Raw genomic sequence first — 18,557 nt, forward strand, 5'->3', positions numbered from 1 at the left:
TAGAAAAACCAAAAAATAAAAAAAATAAACAAATAAAAAATTCAAAAGAAGAAAACAAGAAAAAAAAAACCACCCTTAGTTTTCCTACCCATAGGTCCCACAGGTAATTTAAATTGACCTTTCTCCACCAGGTCCCCACACAGAGAGGGGCTCTGTCTGCTTTGTTTGTGGCTGGTACAGGTTCCCTGTTGAAATACTTTCATTATAAAGTTGAAGAATCTGAAGAAGAATGAGTAGCTGAAGTCAACTAGCAAACTTGTCATAGGGCCCAGACTGACCTCTTGAGTCCCCAGCCACAGTACTCTCCCTGTCTAAGGCACTAGCCTGTCCTGGATCTGTGACACTCATTTCAAACTTCTATAAGGATAGGATTTCACTCCATTAAAGTATGAGTCATCTCCAGCACCAGGGTGAGTCACCCAGCTCTTCCTGATGAACGTGCCTGTGACTGCCAGGAGACAGCCAGGTGGGGGCCTCAAGGACAGCCAGAAAAGACAGACACAGGTAACCTGCTAGGGGTGAGCTAGGATGGCTTTCTTTTGACTGCCTGGTGGATTATAAAAGTGAAGAAGATGTTCAAGTTTCAATTTGCTACTAAATTCCTCCCTCACCATAGCCTCCACCAGCAGCACCATAGTAACATCCAAGCGACAGTTCCCTCCGCCTGCCTTATATTCCCTGTGGAGGAGGATAGAGACAGGAGGAGGGACAGCTTCCTGGGAAGGTGTCTTGCTGGTTATATCAGTGTGAAACGCATGCCCAGTTTACACCTCTGTAGAAGCCAGTTCTTAGAGCAAACCAGACAAGGCTGGCTGGCTGCCTTCCCTTTGGTCCTGAGCTTCTCAGAGTCTCTTCCTCTTTATTGTTCCCCACACCCAACCTTTATGGAAGGCCTACTGTGTGCTAGGCCCAGGACAAAGTATAGAACTCACCTCAGAGCCCAACCAACAACTTGTAGAGTATTCAAGGCCCATTTTAAAGAGAGAAAAGTCCACAGGAAAGACTGGCCCTAGGATAACACCGTTGGAGATGCTAACGCTAGACTTCAGATTCCTAGCACTCGGACTTTCCTGAGGCTTGAGGAACAGAGGTCTTGGGCCCACATCCAATCCTCTCTCCAGGTCCCTAGAAAAATAGCAACATACAGAATTTGCAAGAGACAGAAGAAGCCTGCAACCCTGGAGTAAACAGGGCTCTGAGGCTTTAGAAACCAGGCTGTAGCGGCTACCACTATTTAAGTACTTGTATGGCAATGATCACCCCATGGTTACCTTCTCACTCCATAGTCACAATCAGTTCTTTAGGTGGAGATATTCCCAGGATGCATTTGGGAGACTCAGGTCAGGTCACACACCCAAGGCACACCATGAAGCAGGTCTCTCTCTGAGTCCTGTCCTTTACACCTTGTCACCTCCTTCTGCACTTACGCCTTGGTTCTGTCACTCATTAAGCATTTACAGTTTATTTCCGGTGCCAACTAACTTGCTAAACCGAGGGAAGCTGGGAATGACAAAGGACTTGCCCCGGAGAGGTATTTATCTCTGAGGAAGATAAGGCTCAAATAACTGTAATCTAATTGATTAGAACCAGGCTAGGCAGTTGCCTGGCTGGTACTGGGTCAGGGGCCTAGACAAGTGTTGCTGGTCCAGTCTTTATTTAAAGATTTGTGTGGGAGTGTGGGAGTTATGGCACACAGAGGTGAAAGGGCAACTTTTCTGCAGTCTGTTCTCTGCTTCTACCTTGTTTTTAAATTTTATTCATTTTACACCTCTCTGTGTTCCTGTGGGTCTCTGTTTATTTCTGTGGGTCTGTGTATGTGTGTGTTTCTGTGGCTCTCTCTCTTTCTCTCTCTCCATCATGAATGTTGTTAGTCTCTCTCCCTCTATCATCCACCTTGTTTTTGAGGCAGGATCTCTCTTGTTTCTACCATTGTCTTGCCAACAGGAGCTCCTGTTTCTACCTCCCATTCAGTTTGGGTATCCTGGGGTTAGAGATGCAGCCTCTGTCTCTCTATGTAGGTTCTAGGGTTTGAACTTGAGTCATAGTCATGTACACTGCAAGCCCTTTCACGCAGTGAGCATCTCACTGGCCCCAAGTTTTCAAAATCTACTAAATTAATATTTACTACCTATATGATTTGGGCAAATTTCTTTGCTTTGTAGAGCCTTTCTTTTCTTCTTTAGAGAATGTAGAGAAAAACATTCATCTCATAGGATTCCTGAGTTAATTAAATTAACTGGATTATAGTACTGTTTCATTTAACACACTTAGAAAAAGCAGGAGGTAGTGGTTCACTTGGGGGCTAAGGCAGGAGGATTGAGTTTGACATAATGTGACTCTGTCCGAAAAACTAACAAATGAAAAACATCCAAAATAAAACAAAAGCAGGGGGAAATGTGTTAGGAGACCCAGTGTGTAGCAGCTATTGGTTTTGGGAGCTTGAGATACTGGAAGACACGGGCAAGGGACATTTCCCTAGAACCACATAAAGACTTAAAGAACAAACAGAAGCCCAATATGCATTCAGACAAATGCAGAAATTAGAAACATCCACAGCTCTCTATTTTCTCAAACAAAACACATCTGGGGAATCATTAGCCTCATGAAGAAACAGCAACAGGGTCAGGAGTTGGGTGTGGCAAGACAGGTCCTCCTATCCCAAGTAAAGTTCACGGCAGGGGTGGGTGAAGGTGGCCGGGAACCCAGTTGTGAAAATAAATAATAATCTTAATGCATCTTTTCTGTCTAGTGCTGGGAAATCAGATCCAGGCTAAGCAAACCCTCCAACACTGAGGTTCAATTCCAGTCCTTAATGCCATATTTTTGAGAAATTATAAATTTAAAAAAAGGAAGAAAAAGAAAGACAAAGCGTCAACATTTTCAATAAAGATGGAATTAGTTGTTGTGAGCTGCTGAGTCACATCAGCTTGGGGCAAAGAGAGAGGCAGGAGAGCCGCTCATTGGTTCTCCAGCTGCCTCACCCTGATTACCCAGCAGCCCCCCCCTACTCCCACAACGGAGCCCCTCCCTACCAGACAGAGCTGTCCTCCCAACTTCTGAGCTCAGGAAGGTTTTGCATGTTATGTGCCTGCAAACACATACTTTTGCATATGACCCTCCGTGTGATGCCTGAGAGGTTTAGCCATGCTGTCATATGCCATGGAAAAATGCTCAAAGCAGGGGGTGGTACTGAGAGACAAAAGGTCATGGCAGGTGGGAAGGTACCTGAGAAATGGGAGTGAAGAGGAGATGAGGGAGGCCCATAGTCCTTTGGAAGGGCAGAAGCCACGGGTTGGCTGGACATTGGGTAATGAGGGTGAGGAGTCCAACAGTCTAGAAGTACCACCTTTGGGACACTTGGAGGACTAGGGATGCAATGACGAGTATAGATTTAAGCACAGTGATTGTGAGCACCTGTGGGACACCCAGAACATTGTCCTTGGGGGCAGTTAGCCAATCGTGGCGCTCAGGACACAGTGGAGGAGGGATACTTCTTTCAGCATCCCCCAGATCAATGGTGGTGGTGGCGCTTGCAGAGACACCCAAAATGATCAGAAAGGGACACCGATGAGCTGGGAGTAAGGTGGTTGGAGCAGGTGTGCAAATCAGAATGAAATACAAAAACACAGAGAACTGTCCTGCCTGGCCCAGCATGCCCTCCTTGAGTCCAGATACCGTGTTTTCTTTCCTCGCGGGAGGATTTGAGTTGCAAAACAGCCTTCGGATTAAGGGCTCCCCCTCTCAGCCCCTGCCTGCGCCCCTTACATCAGCTGCCACTGATTCAGCAAAGCCTTTTCGCCCTACCAGGAACACTTGCCTTTAAAGGCAAGAGAGCCTTTTCCGGGCTGTCTTACTCACTCTTACTCCGCGTAGCGGCTAGGACCCGCCCGCAAAGCACCGCCCATTTCTAAGGCCCTGGGTCCACAGGCGTGCTGTCTGACACGCATCAGGCAGGCACTCGCCGGAGTCATCCTGTGCACCTGGCCCCTCCCCGTTAAGTCCTGCGAGCACTTTTTCTTCCAGACTGGTAGGGGCTGGCGCAGCTTGAACGCAACCCAGGAAGAGCTGGTTCCTTTAAGGGCTGAAGTCACCTCCAGGGAACAAAACTGCCAGTGTAGGAACAGACTAGCAAGTCTCACCAGGTCTGGGTGGTCGCTGTGAGACCCCCACCCCCTCCCCTTTAGAAGCCTCAGGTAGGGGCGGGTTTGGGTATGCAGGTTTGTCACCAGGTTCTTTTTCTCTGAAACCTTCTATGGCGCCCCACTGCTCATCCAGTAATGAAAGCTCTGGTCTCTACTTAGATGGATGGCATCCAGGGTTTTTATAACTACCTCTTCAACCTCTCCCCCTGCCACCCCCCCCCGGCCCGGCGCCCCCCCCCCTGCTCCCCAGTTTCTAGGAGCCAATAACTACAAGAAGCCAATTCTTCGGGCTTCTGTCCACCATCCCTCTCTCAGTGGCACACTATCCTAACTAAGGCTTTGTATCTCGTGGGCTTTCTTTGGTGTTCTCTACAGGGTTAAATTCTGTTTCCAAGGACTCAGTCTCCAAGATAATAGTCCACCTAAGAATCTAACCTCTGATCTAGTGTCCATAGCTCCTGGTAAATTTGCCTCTAAACAGTTGCCTCCGGGGCTATAAAACATTTATAGAGAGAGGACAGAGACGTGGAATTCCAAGCAGACAATGGGATCTGTGTCTGGGCAGGTATAGGGAAACCGGGGGAAAAGTAACGCTGTTTTCCTGGCTACTCTGCTTTTTCCATGGTGCCATGGTACCATGGGACTGGGCTGAAATGCTGACACCAACAATTAGTGCAGAGTCTGGTAGCACAAGCCTTTAATCCCAGCATTTGGTAGGAGAGTGGATCTCTGTGAATCTGAAGCCATCCTGGTCTACATAATGAGTTCCAGGGCAGCCAGGGCTCTATAGTGAAACCCTGTCTCAACAAAACAAAGCACAACCAGAAGTATTAGTGCAATTACTTTGAGAAACCCTTATTCAAATCAGGAGGAGACTATTAGACCCATTTTAGAGAAGAGATGCATGCAGATGTTTGGCAAGTAAACTTCAGAGCTGGGACTCCAGCATCCGAAGCTTGTGGTTCAGGGCCTATCAAAAGATTCTCCGTCCTTTTGAATCATTCTGTCTGCCACCTTTGTACCTGATCTTCTGTCAAGAATGGCCTTCATGATTCCAAACCCTGCTCTGCATCACCTCCCCCTTCCTAAAGAGCTACACACACACACAACACACACACACACTTCTCTCTGGAGACTTACCCTGTATTCATCCTTGATATGGTTTACACTGCCCCTCTCCCTGTCCCTCCAGCTTGGGGACTCCCTGAAGCTAGCAACAGGCTCTCATGCTTCTGTCCTAGGGACACTGACTAGCACTGGACCGTCATAGAGGAGAAAAAAGATGGCCGATTGGTGACTTGTTGACTGAGATATAGGCATGCAGTTCTATAATGGGGGTGACTGAATTTGTGAACTGGTACCCTAGGAAAGGGCCTGGGTGACCAGGCTTGGGCCTTGTTCCAGCCCTGGCATCATATGTATTGAAGGAAAGAAACAGGTCCAGGGTTGGAGAAAGCAAGAGCAGAGGAGACAGGTCTTGCAGTCAGCAGAAGAAACGGGGCAAGGTGGTGATCAGGGAAGGGGAGGAAGGGGCACCCCAGACTCACCAGTTCCACATGCTTTACTTTTCAGGGATCCATGCTCAATTAGGGTGTCCTCCTAGGCCAACACCTGGCACACAGCTTAGCTTCCTGTCTCTAACAGATTCCCAGATCCCTCCTTCAGGTGAACCTAGATGGGACATGGACTGGAGGGACCACAGAGGCTATCGACTGTCCTACTCACCACTCCAGGAGCTCACCTGTAATTCTCATAGCCCAGGGTTTGATAACAAATCTAATTTTATCCAGGAGAAACCCGCTGATCATTGGCTGGGAGCTTGCCCAGGACCAGCTAGAGGCGGTTTATAGGTGAGCTGGTTCAATGCCAAGGTGTTCTGTGTCCTTAACCATTTAGACACCCAGCCTCTCTGGTCTTCACACTTAGGTGTCACCATAAAGTCAGAAATGGAGGGAGGCGGTGGTTTTACAGCTTAGAGAAGTGGTGGGCATGGTGTCTAGGAGCAAAAGAAGAGCTTGGCCTTGGGCACAGGAACACAGAACAAGGAGAGAGAATTCAGCTTCGGAGCCAGACCTCCCGTGGTCTCTCTAATGAACTTAATGCCACTTTACACAGAACACACGCGGTTGTAAACACCATCCAAATACTAACTCGTTTAATCTTCCTAATAACCCAGGAGGTTGTACTATTATTATGACTAGTCTACCAAAGTTATCCCGCAACTTAGGAAGCCAGAGTCCTAGCGCTGGCTTACAGCCCCGCACCAAGCGCTACCATTTTGCTAGTGGCCACTGAGACTCAGAGAGGTGTGCAAACCAGCTCAGAGCCACACAGCGAGCGCCCCCAACGGGTGCCCCGCACACCCTGGGACTGCAGGTTCTAGCATCCAGAGCTAGACTGCGGTCAGGAGCCCTCTGTCCCTCCCCACCTCCCTCGGAGTCCCGCCCCGGACGTGCTCCCCAGGCCCCGCCCCCTCCTGGCCCACCTACACCCCAGGACCAATGGCGGCGGTCCTATAAAAAGGCAGCTCCGCGCGCTCTCCCCCAAGAGCAGAGGCTTGCTTGTGGAGTGCCGATCTAAGCTACGGGGTCTTAAGTGCGTCAGGGCGTGGAGATCTGGCGGGAGACGCATAGTTAGAGCGCGTCCGTTCTCCGTCTCGCAGCCGGCACAGCTAGAGCTTCGAGCGCAGCGCGGCCATGGATCCCAGCAGCAAGGTGAGTAACGGGGCTGGGAGCCCCGGGCAGGGATGTGCTGCCGAGCGTGGGCCCGGGCGCCTGTCCGAGTCCCCGCTTCCTCACGCAGCCGCCGCGCGCTTCACGCGGTCGGGGCGGGGGCCGCGGATCAGGGGCCCAGGCGCCGCACGTCGCGCACGACCTCGGCGGCTCCTCCCGCGCGGGGGAGGGGGCCGGAGCGCGGCGCCCATTGGCTAAAAGAGCCGAGCCCCCGGCCAGGCCCCGGCTAGGAGCGGAGGAGGCGGGACCCGCCTGGAGCCCGCGCCGCGCCCGGAACCCGGGCCTTGGGGGTGGCCAGGAGGAGAAGGCACTTCCTCCAGGCCAGGGTCGGGGGCTGACGAGCTCTGAGGACCTCACGATGCGCAGTCCTCCAGGGATGTGGGGCCTTTCCCCGGGGCCAGCTACTGACTGGATACGATCTCTTCACCTGTGATCAAGCTTGCCCTGTATGGGCCGGATTTACGGAACCCCTCCTGGATGTGCGACATTGTTTCTTTCTTGTCCCGCCTTTGCTTTGTGTAGAGTTAGTTCTAGTCCCTTTTAAATTAAAATAAAATAGGATTTTCCCGTCTTAGTATGTAGGAAGGCTCAAGGATGCGCACTTTCATGCCCCCCTCCGTCCCCTTACCTGTTTAAAGTTAAGAACAGTGCGGGCATGTGTTAAATCCCTGGCTGCCTTTACTGAGCAGTGGGGGTGTTTTGGTGGGACTCAGGAAAGGAAGCTCCAGTTGACTCCGGATGGTCGTACTGACAGTCTCTGCAGGGCCACAGTGATAGAGATAGAATGTAACTAAGTAAAAAGACAAAACAAAACAAAACAAAACCTGAGGCCCGGGAGTCTCTCAGATGCCACTTAAACTCCGAACTTTGGTTTCTCCGAACTTTTCTCTCAGACCTAGGTTAATCTCCCGTCTTTCAGATTCCATGGATTTTGCTTTTGTTTCGGAGACCTCATCCCCCAGCCCTGTCTGCCCTAGAGTTCATATGTAGACCAGGCTGGCCTCATACTCACAGAGATCCGCCTGTCCTGTCTCTGCTTCGCGAAGGCTGTAAGGCTGGGTACCACCACACTCCGCTTGATATTTATTTTTTGAGCTGATAAGGTGAATATTCTGAGTAGAGAAGAGGGTAAAAAATCGACACTCTTTGATCACCTGGCTCATGGCTAAACTGCTTTTTCCATGTCGTCCTGTGCTTCCTTACCAGGAACACACTAAAGGGAAGTAAGTTTCCTAAAGTCACACAGTTCCTAAGGTCTGGGCTGGTCTCACTAGTGTTTCCTAAATTGTGAGCAGCAGGGAGAGTAAATGCCACCGCAGGCAGGTGGATGGGTGCGCTTACTCTGCTGAGCTTCCCAGACTTTCCCTGCTGGCTCCATCTATAGATCAATCCCTCCTTCCCCACAGCTTATATCTATAGCGATGAATTCATGCACTCGCACTGTTATTTTCAACAATAGAATTCCCCCTCCTGAGACAGGGTTTCTCTGTGTAGCTCTGGCTGTCCTGGGACTGGCTCTGTAGACCAGACTGACTTCAGACTCAGATCCGCCTGCCTCTGCCTCCTGAATGCTGGGATTGAAGGCATGGTGCCACTATACCTAGTTTAGGCACATTTTAGTTATCTTGTGTACATTCTTGGGAAAAGTCCTTCCCTTTCTTTGGAGGTGGCTGATTTCCTAATCAAGGCCACAACCTTTTGTGTTGTATATTAAAACGGAGTCCTGGAGAGCTGTTTAGAGGTCTGGCAAGCCTCTGGTGTACTCTGTAGTAATGAGCTTAGTAATGAAAATAGGGAGGGGCAGGTGGAAGCTCCTGGCTAGCAGGGGCTCACCTCCTCCTGGCCGTCCTGGCTAGGCTCAACCTCTGCACGCAACATAAAACTACTTAAAAATCACAGGGTTCTTCAGGATACGGTAGTAGAAGATCATAAGTATCTGAGATTCACAGTGAGGTTTTGAATTTTCACTTAGCTGAGTTGCTTCATCTGCAGAATGACAGCAGTCCTAATTATTAGACGGTAGGAATTTAGTCCGGAAAAGCCTAGAGAGATGGCTGAATGGGTAAAGGCACTTGACAGCCATGCATGAAGATCTTTGTTCATTCCTGGGACTCACTAGGTAGAAGGTGAGAACTGATTCCTGCAAGTTGTCCTCTGACCACCATGTGCATACTAGCATGTGTCTCTCCCCATTCTACACAAGTAAGTAAGTGAAGGCAGGCATGCTAGCAGATAGATCTCTTAAGTTTGAGGCTGGCCTTGTTTATATAGTGAGTTCCAGGCTAGTAGCTATGCCATAATAAGATCCTGTCTTACTATAGTAAGTAGATAGATAGAAAGAAAGAAAGAAAGAAAGAAAGAAAGAAAGAAAGAAAGAAAGAAAGAAAGAAAGAATTTGGAGAGAATAGACCCAAAGTGTGTCTGTCAGTCCCTATTAGATGTCCCAAATGTTTCCTTGACTTCCCATGCCTCACTGGGCCCTGAATAAATGTCAGCAACCTTCAACCTCCGCCGAAAGCTACCTCTGAGCAGCAAGTGCTTTTGGAGGTCAGGATGCTGAACTGTGAGTGTTACTTAGGGAAGTCATTAAAGCTCTCCCAGGTCAGGAATCTGGTGTGGAGAAAGAACATTGAGGGATGGGCAGGGTGCCAGAGCCAGAGCTAAGCCAGCCAGTGTGGCTGCCTGTCCTACCTTGGGCTTCTGTTTCAGTTTCTGATGGCCACTCAGGTAGTTAGGAAAGCACCACATGGTGCTGAGGGCATGTACAGCTCAGCCTTTGTCTAATATGTGAGGCCTTAACAACTGCACTGTGGGAGAAATGGGAGTTTCCTGCTATGATGACCTTAAAGTTCAGAGGAAAGTAATTTTATCAAGTTTATGTGCTGCGTCTCCCCCCAAACACGCAGCCAACCTTTGCAGGTAGTGTGAAGATAAAGGCAACTGAAGAAGAGACCTGGCCATGGGTTAGTCACACTCCCTTTTACAGAGGAGGAGACTGAGGCCAGTCAGAGCCAAGATTTGAGGCACTTTGATGTGTTGACGGAGTTCCCCTCTCTTATCCTGCATTCTGTACCATCTTCCACCCATCCCAAGTGGGCAGAAGTCCCCAGACTTCAGGACTGCCAAGCCATTTCTGGGTACAGTGGGACTCAGGGCTGCGCGCACACGTGAGGAAGCTTCTGTGAAGGGAAGTGGATTTCCTGGGAGCTTCAGCTTCTTTCTTTGGTAATTGTGGTTAAGACTGTGTCCTCTTGCTCTCCATCAGGGTGGGGGCTATCATAAGTGAAAAGACCCCCTTGACCCCCTTCTCCTCTCAGCTGAGATGTGTAGGCAATGTAAACAACCCCAAGATGATTCTTATCTAGTGTCAAGCCACCCTTGGGTTCTACCTTACCTTCCTCCTGGCTGGGTCAGCCCCAAATCCCCCTCTAATCAGCTTGTGACTTCAGGGAGTGCAGCTTTACTGGGTACCTCCTGTATACAGGGCATCAGTGCCTAGAGATCTGCTCCAGCACCAAGGGAACAAACATCAACATCCCCCACCCCCACTGGCGGAGCTAGGAGGCCTGGAACAAAGGGGAAAGTGTGCAACATTGGCTTGGGGCCTGCAGCCTCACCCCTCACCTCTCTCCTGGGTACAGAGGTGACAAAGCCATTCAGTCTAGCAACCACTGTCCCAGGATAGCAGAGGCCAGGAAAGCTCCTGGCGGGACTCAATGGCTGAGAGAGGTTGTGTCCAGGCTGGCCTAGCCCAAAACAAATCTCCAATTGTTACCTCCCTCCCAGGGAGGAGTGGAGGGGAGCCCGAGGCTGTGTCACTCAGTCACCAAGCCTGGCACAGTAGCTTATGCAGAAACACTGAGATTTGCAGTAGCTGAGCCAGGGGCTACTGGGCCTCCAGCCTGGCCTTCGCTTCCCCCAAGGCTTTGACATCCAGAAAAGGCAGAGCATTCCTGCCAGACCCCAGATGATGAAGGTGTTGACTATCTAGTTGAGTTTACTGCTCAGAACATTTGTCCAAATTGCTTAATCCACAGCTCATGTCCCCTGTCTTGAAATTGGGAGTGTCCAGGGAAGGTCTACTCTGAAACTGCTTTCTTTTTCTTTTTTAAAGATTTATTTATTTATTTATTTATTTATTTATTTATTTATTATTATATGTAAGTACACTGTAGCTGTCTTCAGACACTCCAGAAGAGGACATCAGATCTCATTACAGAGGGTTGTGAGCCACCATGTGGTTGCTAGGATTTGAACTCAGGACCTTCAGAAGAGCAGTCAGTGCTCTTACCCGCTGAGCCACTGCACCAGCCCCTGAAACTGCTTTCTTACCTTGTCATGTCCCCAGCCTCTGCTCACTTTTGTAGATTCTCTATACCAAAGTTTGAGGGCTGTTAGCTCTCTGGCCTGTTTTCACAGCAGCAGGTGTCAGGAGTTCAGGTGTTTGTGAGGCATGCTGCTGAAGGAAAGATGAGGAACCCAGCTAAAGGGATGAAGGAAACAGTGCCTCTTAGCTTTCCTTGAGCATCAAGCTGTGGCTTTCCCCCAGCTTGAGCCATGGCTTGAGCCATGGTGACTCCAGGTGGCCCCCAAGTGTGCCAGAGTAAGTCTTCAGCATCCCACCCCATACCCATGGTCCACACCACAGCCTTGGGTGCTGCCAATGGTGGCCATATCAGTCACATGGCTAGTATGGTGTGGCATCCTCAGCATCAGCTCTCTGGATAGTAGTGTTAGCTGCTGAAATATTTTCCTTCAGCTGGGCACTGGCCTTAGTATGGGCCTTAGTAGCCTGTTTAGCTAGCTTTGCCATCAGTGTTGTGAGCTGCATCCTTGTGTTGGCACTGTACTGTGTGGCCATAGTGCCATCTTCATCCTCACCCAGACACTTGGCCTCTGGTCTCAGCACTACCTTTATCCCCAACAGCCAGAGTATCCAGGACCTCTGTACTGCAGAGCTATTAGCATATCATGCCCACTGGCAGTTGCCTCTCACTGCCTCATGTGTGGGTTAGTCTGTTGGCCCTGTCCTTGTCCCCATCACCTAATCCCTGGAAGAATGTCTTACATGACCAGGGAGGTTACCCTACCATAATATCATTTTTTTCCCCACTCCTCTAAACTTTTACTTGTAAAAGCAGACCTGTTCACTAATCTGGGAGCCATGTCTCCCAGCTAAGTTAAACCTTCATCTAGAGTGCCGCACTGGAATTGCCATTCTCCCCAACACTTCTGAAGGCAGTGTGGTGGGCTCGCCAGGCCCTGGGGTTATGTCCAGTAAAATTCCCAGATGGGAATGAAAAATAAAATTGGATTTTAAAAATCACAGAAGTAATGGAGCAAACCAAGGAGAAGCATAAAAGTAGAAGAACAAATTCATCTGTCTCCTGCTGTCACGGTTAGTGCTTGCTCCCGGGACCCCTTTTGTGTATAGATGTGTGCCCGAGTGCAATATTGGTTTAATGGCTCACACTTTGGTGTAACGCAGCCAGTCCCATTCACCAACCCAAAGTAAGTACTCAGTGTCCTGCGCAGTCAGGGCATTGCCTTTACCTCCAGCAACTCAGGGAACTTTGGGTCGTGAACTCTTTTTCAAATACAATATAATTACGCCTGGGGCTTTTGTTTTTGGTTTATCTCTTTCTAATGAGCCACCCCAGGGCTTTATTTCCAGCACGTACAGATGTTTTGCATTCTTTCCAACAACTGCATACTATTCCATTGCAGACGTGTTTTGCTGTGTTTGAGAAAGGGACCCTGTACCTTTTTAAAGAGCACTACTGGCCACTGGACGCATTACATATATTCATTTCTGCCCTGGCTGCCAACGAACATATCAAGTCACACAGGCAGGAATTTGCTTCAGTTAATAACAAAATCTGCATTCACTCAGGTAGTTCTGGGAGCATGTTCAAACACAATCTTCATTCAGCAGTGCCTTAGGAAAACCTCAAAGAGAATGGAAGATGTAAAGAAAGGATTTTCATAAACTCACCAAAGTGGAAGAGATGAAGCTTAAACTTACTAAGAGTGACAGTGACATTTGTCTATGCCCTTATATTAATTTTATCTCTGCTGAATTGGTGCCAACATACTACCGAGTATACCATAGAGGCGTCTGTTTCTTTGGGGTCCCTTTATCCTCCTGGGTCCACTCGTACAGGCTAAGGAGGTAGCTGTTTGCCCACCATGTGTAGAATACCCTTTTCAGCTGCTTAAGGAGGGTGGTGTGAATTTTACCTGAAAGGCTTTGAGAATCCGGCACAGTTCAGGTATTGACTTTGCATCCAGCAGCGCAAGGAGTTATGTTTCAGGCAGACAAATTTTCTATAAAGGACAGGATAGTAAATATTGTTGGTTTTGTGGCAAGATCTGTGTGTCTTAGCTTGTCTCAACTACAGCTGAGCCACTGTAGCACAAAAGCAGGATTTTGTTAATGGTCATGGAAGTTCTAATTTAATGTAGCTTTCATATATCCCCCTCCCTCAACCCCATCCTTTAGCAATGTAAAGCCCACTCCTAGCTGGTAGGTGGGACCTCGTCTGTTAGCCTAGCCAGGGGTGATTGTCAGCCACCCTTGGCTTAGAATAAAACCCAGTAAAAAGGGCCAAAAGGTCCCCAGACTACGGCTGCTGGTTCGGAATTGACAAGGCTTAGAGAATTGCTGGAGTGGAATTTGACCTACATAGAAAGCACCAGGTAGAAATCTTGCTTCCTTCAGGAACCAGTACAGGGAAGTAGAGGAGAGAACATGACCAGGAAGGGCAGAGCCTATGGTACCAGAGGCCCTCCCCTTCCCACTCACCTCCCCACACCCTATTTGGAGCTTCAGAGAAGTCCAAGAACTCCAGGGTAGGCGCCTTTCCCTTTGAACCTTCCATTCTCTAGAGCAGGAGCAATCTCTTCTAGAGTGTGGAGTAGAGAGTGTTCATGGTAGTTAAATCAGGATGTGAGCAGCCCCTGGCAGGGTGCCTGGTACCTCACTGGTGCTTCTGATAAGTGCCCCGTTCCCACTCCTCCCCCCTTAGAGACAGAGTGCCCAGGAGTCAGTCATGCAAATCTGAACATCACTAGAAGGCTTTAAGGAAATTGAAGAGGAATCAGGGCCTAAGGTCACATGAAGGTCAGTGTTGGTGTTCCCAGATTAGACCATCACTGTAAGATTTGGGAGGCTTGAAGGAGTCAAACAGCCATCTAGGAGGCCAGAGAAACTCAGGTCCTACCTACCCTTAGGTTTACGGAGGAAATCAGCTCCCTGTTCTTCAACCTCACTGTCGTTCTTTATCCAGTGAAGATGGCACATGGGTCTGAAATAGCTCTGGATTTTTTTTAAATACCCAGAACTTCATTCAAATGTATTCTTAGAAAAGAAATGTCTAATAAACAAGCGTGTAAAGGGGACTGAACATCCTCCCTGCCTCCTAGGGCTAAAAAGCAGAGTGGGTCATGTTGCAGCACACCTGAAGACTAGAGGAAGCAGTAGACTCAGTGACATCTGAGTTGGGACTCTCCTCCCACAAAGCATAATACCCCGTCTCTGCCTCCTAGTGGTGGTGTCACATGCCCTCTCGCCCTCTGCCAATATTGACTGAGAGCCTGCTGCAGGCCAGGCCAGACTGGTGGGGTTAAAAGACAGGCTACACACTGGCCTGTGGCCTGGGCTATCTATCCTTTCAGATAATGGAAAGGAAGGTTCCCCACTTAACACTTCACCAGGCCACTGGTTACTCAGGTTTCTTACCGAGGTGGGGGAGGGGCACATGGAAGACCCTCCTGTATGCTAAGGCCTGAGCTCAGGTGTTCCGGTGAACTGAGAGCCCAGGGTGCACCTAAGAGTATTGAACGCTACACCTGACTCAGGTCTTCTGCATCCCCGTGGATGTGCCACAGAGGGCTTGGGGAGGGGATCAGCCACTTCCACTTCTCAGCGCTTATGTTCCAGCATTAGGGTTCTGACAAAACGTGTGGAACGAGTTTTATCCAAACAGTAAGTTGGGAGTTGGGTCTTTGCCCGTGTTCTCCCTGGGCATTATTCTGCTGCAGAGACAGCAAAGCCATATCTCTTTCTCAGAGTTCCCAGTCGATGGCAGATTAAGCTATAGGCTGTAGAGAACACATTGAGGGAAGGGCTTGGAAGACCGTGAGATGTTACCACCAGCATTCTCAAAGTGAAGTTTGCATCCCTTCTATATCACCACATGCACTTCAGCCTGGTAAGAATACCACATGTTGAGTTCATGGATTTCAATCTCATCTGCAGGCTAATGGCAGCAGATGGACAGTGGTGGCCCAGTTGAGGGTGGCTTCCTGTCCTGACCTCAGTCAGCAAACACTTGTTGATTGAGATTTCCCAGGCCCAATATGGACACTAACATGGAACTGGACAGTGAGCTGTCCCTATTTCCTCAGAGGTAGGGTTGCCCCCTCGGGCCCTAACAACAAGGTAAAGGGAACTGGTGGACTTATTCCCCATAAGTCTAAGTCAGCAGTGATCAAGTGTGGTAAATGGGGTACTGTGGGCTGGGGAGAGGGCTGGGGCAGGTGACAGATCTCAGCTGTGTGTCTACCAAGGGGCAGGAGCTCTGTTCCGCCCCTGCAGCTATACTGAGTCTGACTGAGCCTCGTTTTCTTAACCTGGCTGTATCAGCCACCCTATGTCCACCACTGCACAGACTGTTCTGTCTACCTGGAATGTTGTCTTGCCACTACTTTCCCAGTTGGCAGACTGTGTACTTGTCCTTTGAGCTGATTTCAAAGTCACCTACTGGGAGTTGAATTTTGATTGGCCCCCAAGGCGATCCCTCCACGGCTTCCTTAGTTCCCCAAGCACCTCTATTGAAGTCCACACACTGTGGGCGGTCACTGGCTCTGCCTCCCCAACCCGCGCTCACTTGACTACTTGCTGTCTCCTTGACATTAGGCAGGTCTTCTCCAATAAAGTTGGATCTTGACCTGCCAATTGAACAGGGCCTTATAGAAGACGTGGGCCTAGGTGGCTCCATGTGAAACAGGGTCTGCCGACACAGCACCCACCTCCTCCCTCCCTCCTCTACCCATGCTGTACCAGCATAAGTTTTTGACAAGTCTATATTATTTTTCTCTTACCATTTTTTTTATTAAATTGCCTTGTTGTAAGCAATATGAAATCATTGGTTTATAAAAATTCATTGTGGGTGAGTACTGAGTTCAGAATTCAAGAACCCACAAAAGGGTCTAAACTGAAGGCTCCTTTTTATCTTGCCTCTTGCTGGCCACCCAGGACCCTCAGTGTTCATTATTACCTAGACCAAGCTGGTCTTGAACTCAAATCTGCTTGCCTCTGCTTCTCAGCTGTTGGGATTGACGTGTGGGCCGCCGTAGCCAACCTTCATTGTTCTTTTTGTACGTGCTTTTAAGTCGTTCTTCATATTCTCCCCTCCAATTTTTATATCAAAGGTGGCATTCGATATGAATACTGATCAAGCTTGCTTTAAACTTGTCCTTGTAACTTGGAGAATGTCCCAAACCAATCCATCCAGATGTATCCTTTATATATTCCATTATACCGCTATGCCACAGCTCACTAAACCATAGGTATGTGCTAATATCATTTTTATTCTAATGTATACTAGAAAAATGCATATTTGCATGCCCTAAGTATTACACCTGAGCAACCCTGAGCATGTTACTCAGCAGATAGCCCAGCATATGATGGGGCTCAGCTGTCACCATTGAGCCCCGTCACTGATGTTTACCACAGCCTCATAAGTCCCACTGGTCACCTGATGACCCTTGGTTTGGCTGTGGCTCCCCAGAAGCTTGTCATGTGCTCCCTGCCCACTCACCCCGCAGCCCTGGGACTGGAGGCTCCCTAGAGAGCTGGGAGACAGGAGATTTGAGAGGCCGTGCCTTTTGATTGAGTTCACAGAGGATGGGAGTTGGAGGGAAGTGGCACAGTAAAGGATGACTTTGCAAGGTCAGTCAAGGAGAAACAGACAGGCAGACCATTAGAAGGCAGGCTCCAGCATTCTGAGCTGTGTCCACTGGAGCAGACACAGGCCTTCCTCTTTCTCAGAGTTTCATGTGAGAACTATAGCTTTGGCAATCCTTGTCTTTCAGGCTTCTGGAAAATGAGAAGACCTAGGAACAAGTCTGCTTAAGGGCTACGCCCAGCTCTGTCTAACCATCTAGAAGTCAGGGCTGCTTCTGGGTACTGTGGGGAGACAGGCCCAGACACTCACACAAGGCTGAAACCCAGCTAAAACTATCCCACACTATCCTAGATAGTCTCACAGGGCTCCTGATCTTATGCTTCCCTCTTGGACCCAAATATCCCAGCCCAGCGCCATGCAGGTGTTCTGCATCCATAGATGCTGGTCTTATTTCATTAGTTTTGGCATGATTCCTCAGCTCTCTTTTCCCACAGCCAGTTAAGGGCCTGCCTCAAGTTACATTTCTTGGCTTCTTCATTTGAAGAGCTGGAGAGTCCCTAACTTTGTCTATTCGGGTGGACACCTCACTGGCCTTCCACCTCTGTGTAAACAGGCCCTTTCACCTGCTGACCTCATCCCTTCCTGCTGCCTTCAACCCTTAGTCACTTCGGGTCATGTACTTTTTGAATCGTATTTCTATTATCTGGTACAATTCACCCTGAAATGAAAGCTCATGGTTTGCAGGGGGTAGGGGTGGGGGCGTTGGTGTGAGGAGCACTTTATTAGGACTCCAGGGCCGTGTGTTCTGATCCTGATGCTGCTGCAGACCCCTGAGTAGATTGGAACTTTGATTCTTGCTCTGAGCTCTCAAGAACTTTTGTTTTCTCCGTAGTGAAGGGTAGGAAGGCTAGAGAAGGGCAGGGTCATGTCTCCAGTGCTGAACAATGTGACTGTTCCCATTTTGCAGATAGGCACATGGAGGGTAGGGAGGCAGTGGGGCAGGGAGACCCAGCTAGCCTGCTAGAGTTCCTATTGGCTAGACTTGGGCCATTGCCCTTGGCTTTGAATCCAGAGCCTTTCTTCCCCATCTGCACTGTCCCTTTCATTCAGTTTGGCCTTCCTGGTGAGGGAGGGCAGGTTGGTTCCTCATCTTCCCGCAACGTGGGAGGGGCTACCTGAAATGTAAGTATCACTCCTACCTGGGGAGTGAGACCTTGGAAAGCCAAAGCCTCTCTAACTGCATAAAGAAAAACCTGATTGCTCTCTCTCTCCTCAGAGAAGTCTAGAAGTCAGCTGGGCAGGTTTGGGCACCTGAGGCCAGGAAGTAGCCAGGTTTCCTGGGAGAAGGACAAGTGTGTTGCCAGGAGTCAGGCGAGGCGTATCTGAACATGGGAACCTGCCAGCATTGACTTTGCTCTGTAGTACTCTGGGCCCAGACATGCCTGTAACCCTGTGGTTTCTTCCTGCAGAAGGTGACTGGCCGCCTCATGTTGGCTGTGGGAGGAGCAGTGCTCGGATCACTGCAGTTTGGCTATAACACTGGTGTCATCAACGCCCCCCAGAAGGTAAGTGTGCTATGCCACTCCCCATATATACCATCACCCACACACACTCATGGTGCCACCTCAGTGTCCATCACTGACATCAACTGACCATCTTCCCTCCCAGCTGGAATTCTAGAATCCCAGGGCCATAGGATGGTGCTACTGTGGTAGGCTATCTTGACTGTTTCCCAAGCAGCACAGACATTTATACTGATCACTATAGTGGGA

The 18,557-nt window shown here is 49.3% G+C and overlaps 1 protein-coding gene across 1 annotated transcript in view; it reads left to right on the forward strand.

The window, feature by feature from the left end:
- Positions 1-6,628: 6,628 nt before the first annotated feature.
- Slc2a1 (solute carrier family 2 member 1) overlaps positions 6,629-18,557 on the forward strand; it is a 28,981-nt gene continuing 17,052 nt past the window's right edge. The window contains exons 1-2 of the mRNA XM_021159357.1: positions 6,629-6,856; positions 18,255-18,350. Coding sequence (XP_021015016.1) covers positions 6,839-6,856; positions 18,255-18,350 — 114 coding nt within the window. The 5' untranslated portion in view covers positions 6,629-6,838. The remainder of the gene's footprint in view (positions 6,857-18,254; positions 18,351-18,557) is intronic.

Source organism: Mus caroli, chromosome 4, assembly GCF_900094665.2.
Source record: "Mus caroli chromosome 4, CAROLI_EIJ_v1.1, whole genome shotgun sequence".
NCBI classification, from domain to species: Eukaryota; Metazoa; Chordata; class Mammalia; order Rodentia; family Muridae; genus Mus; species Mus caroli.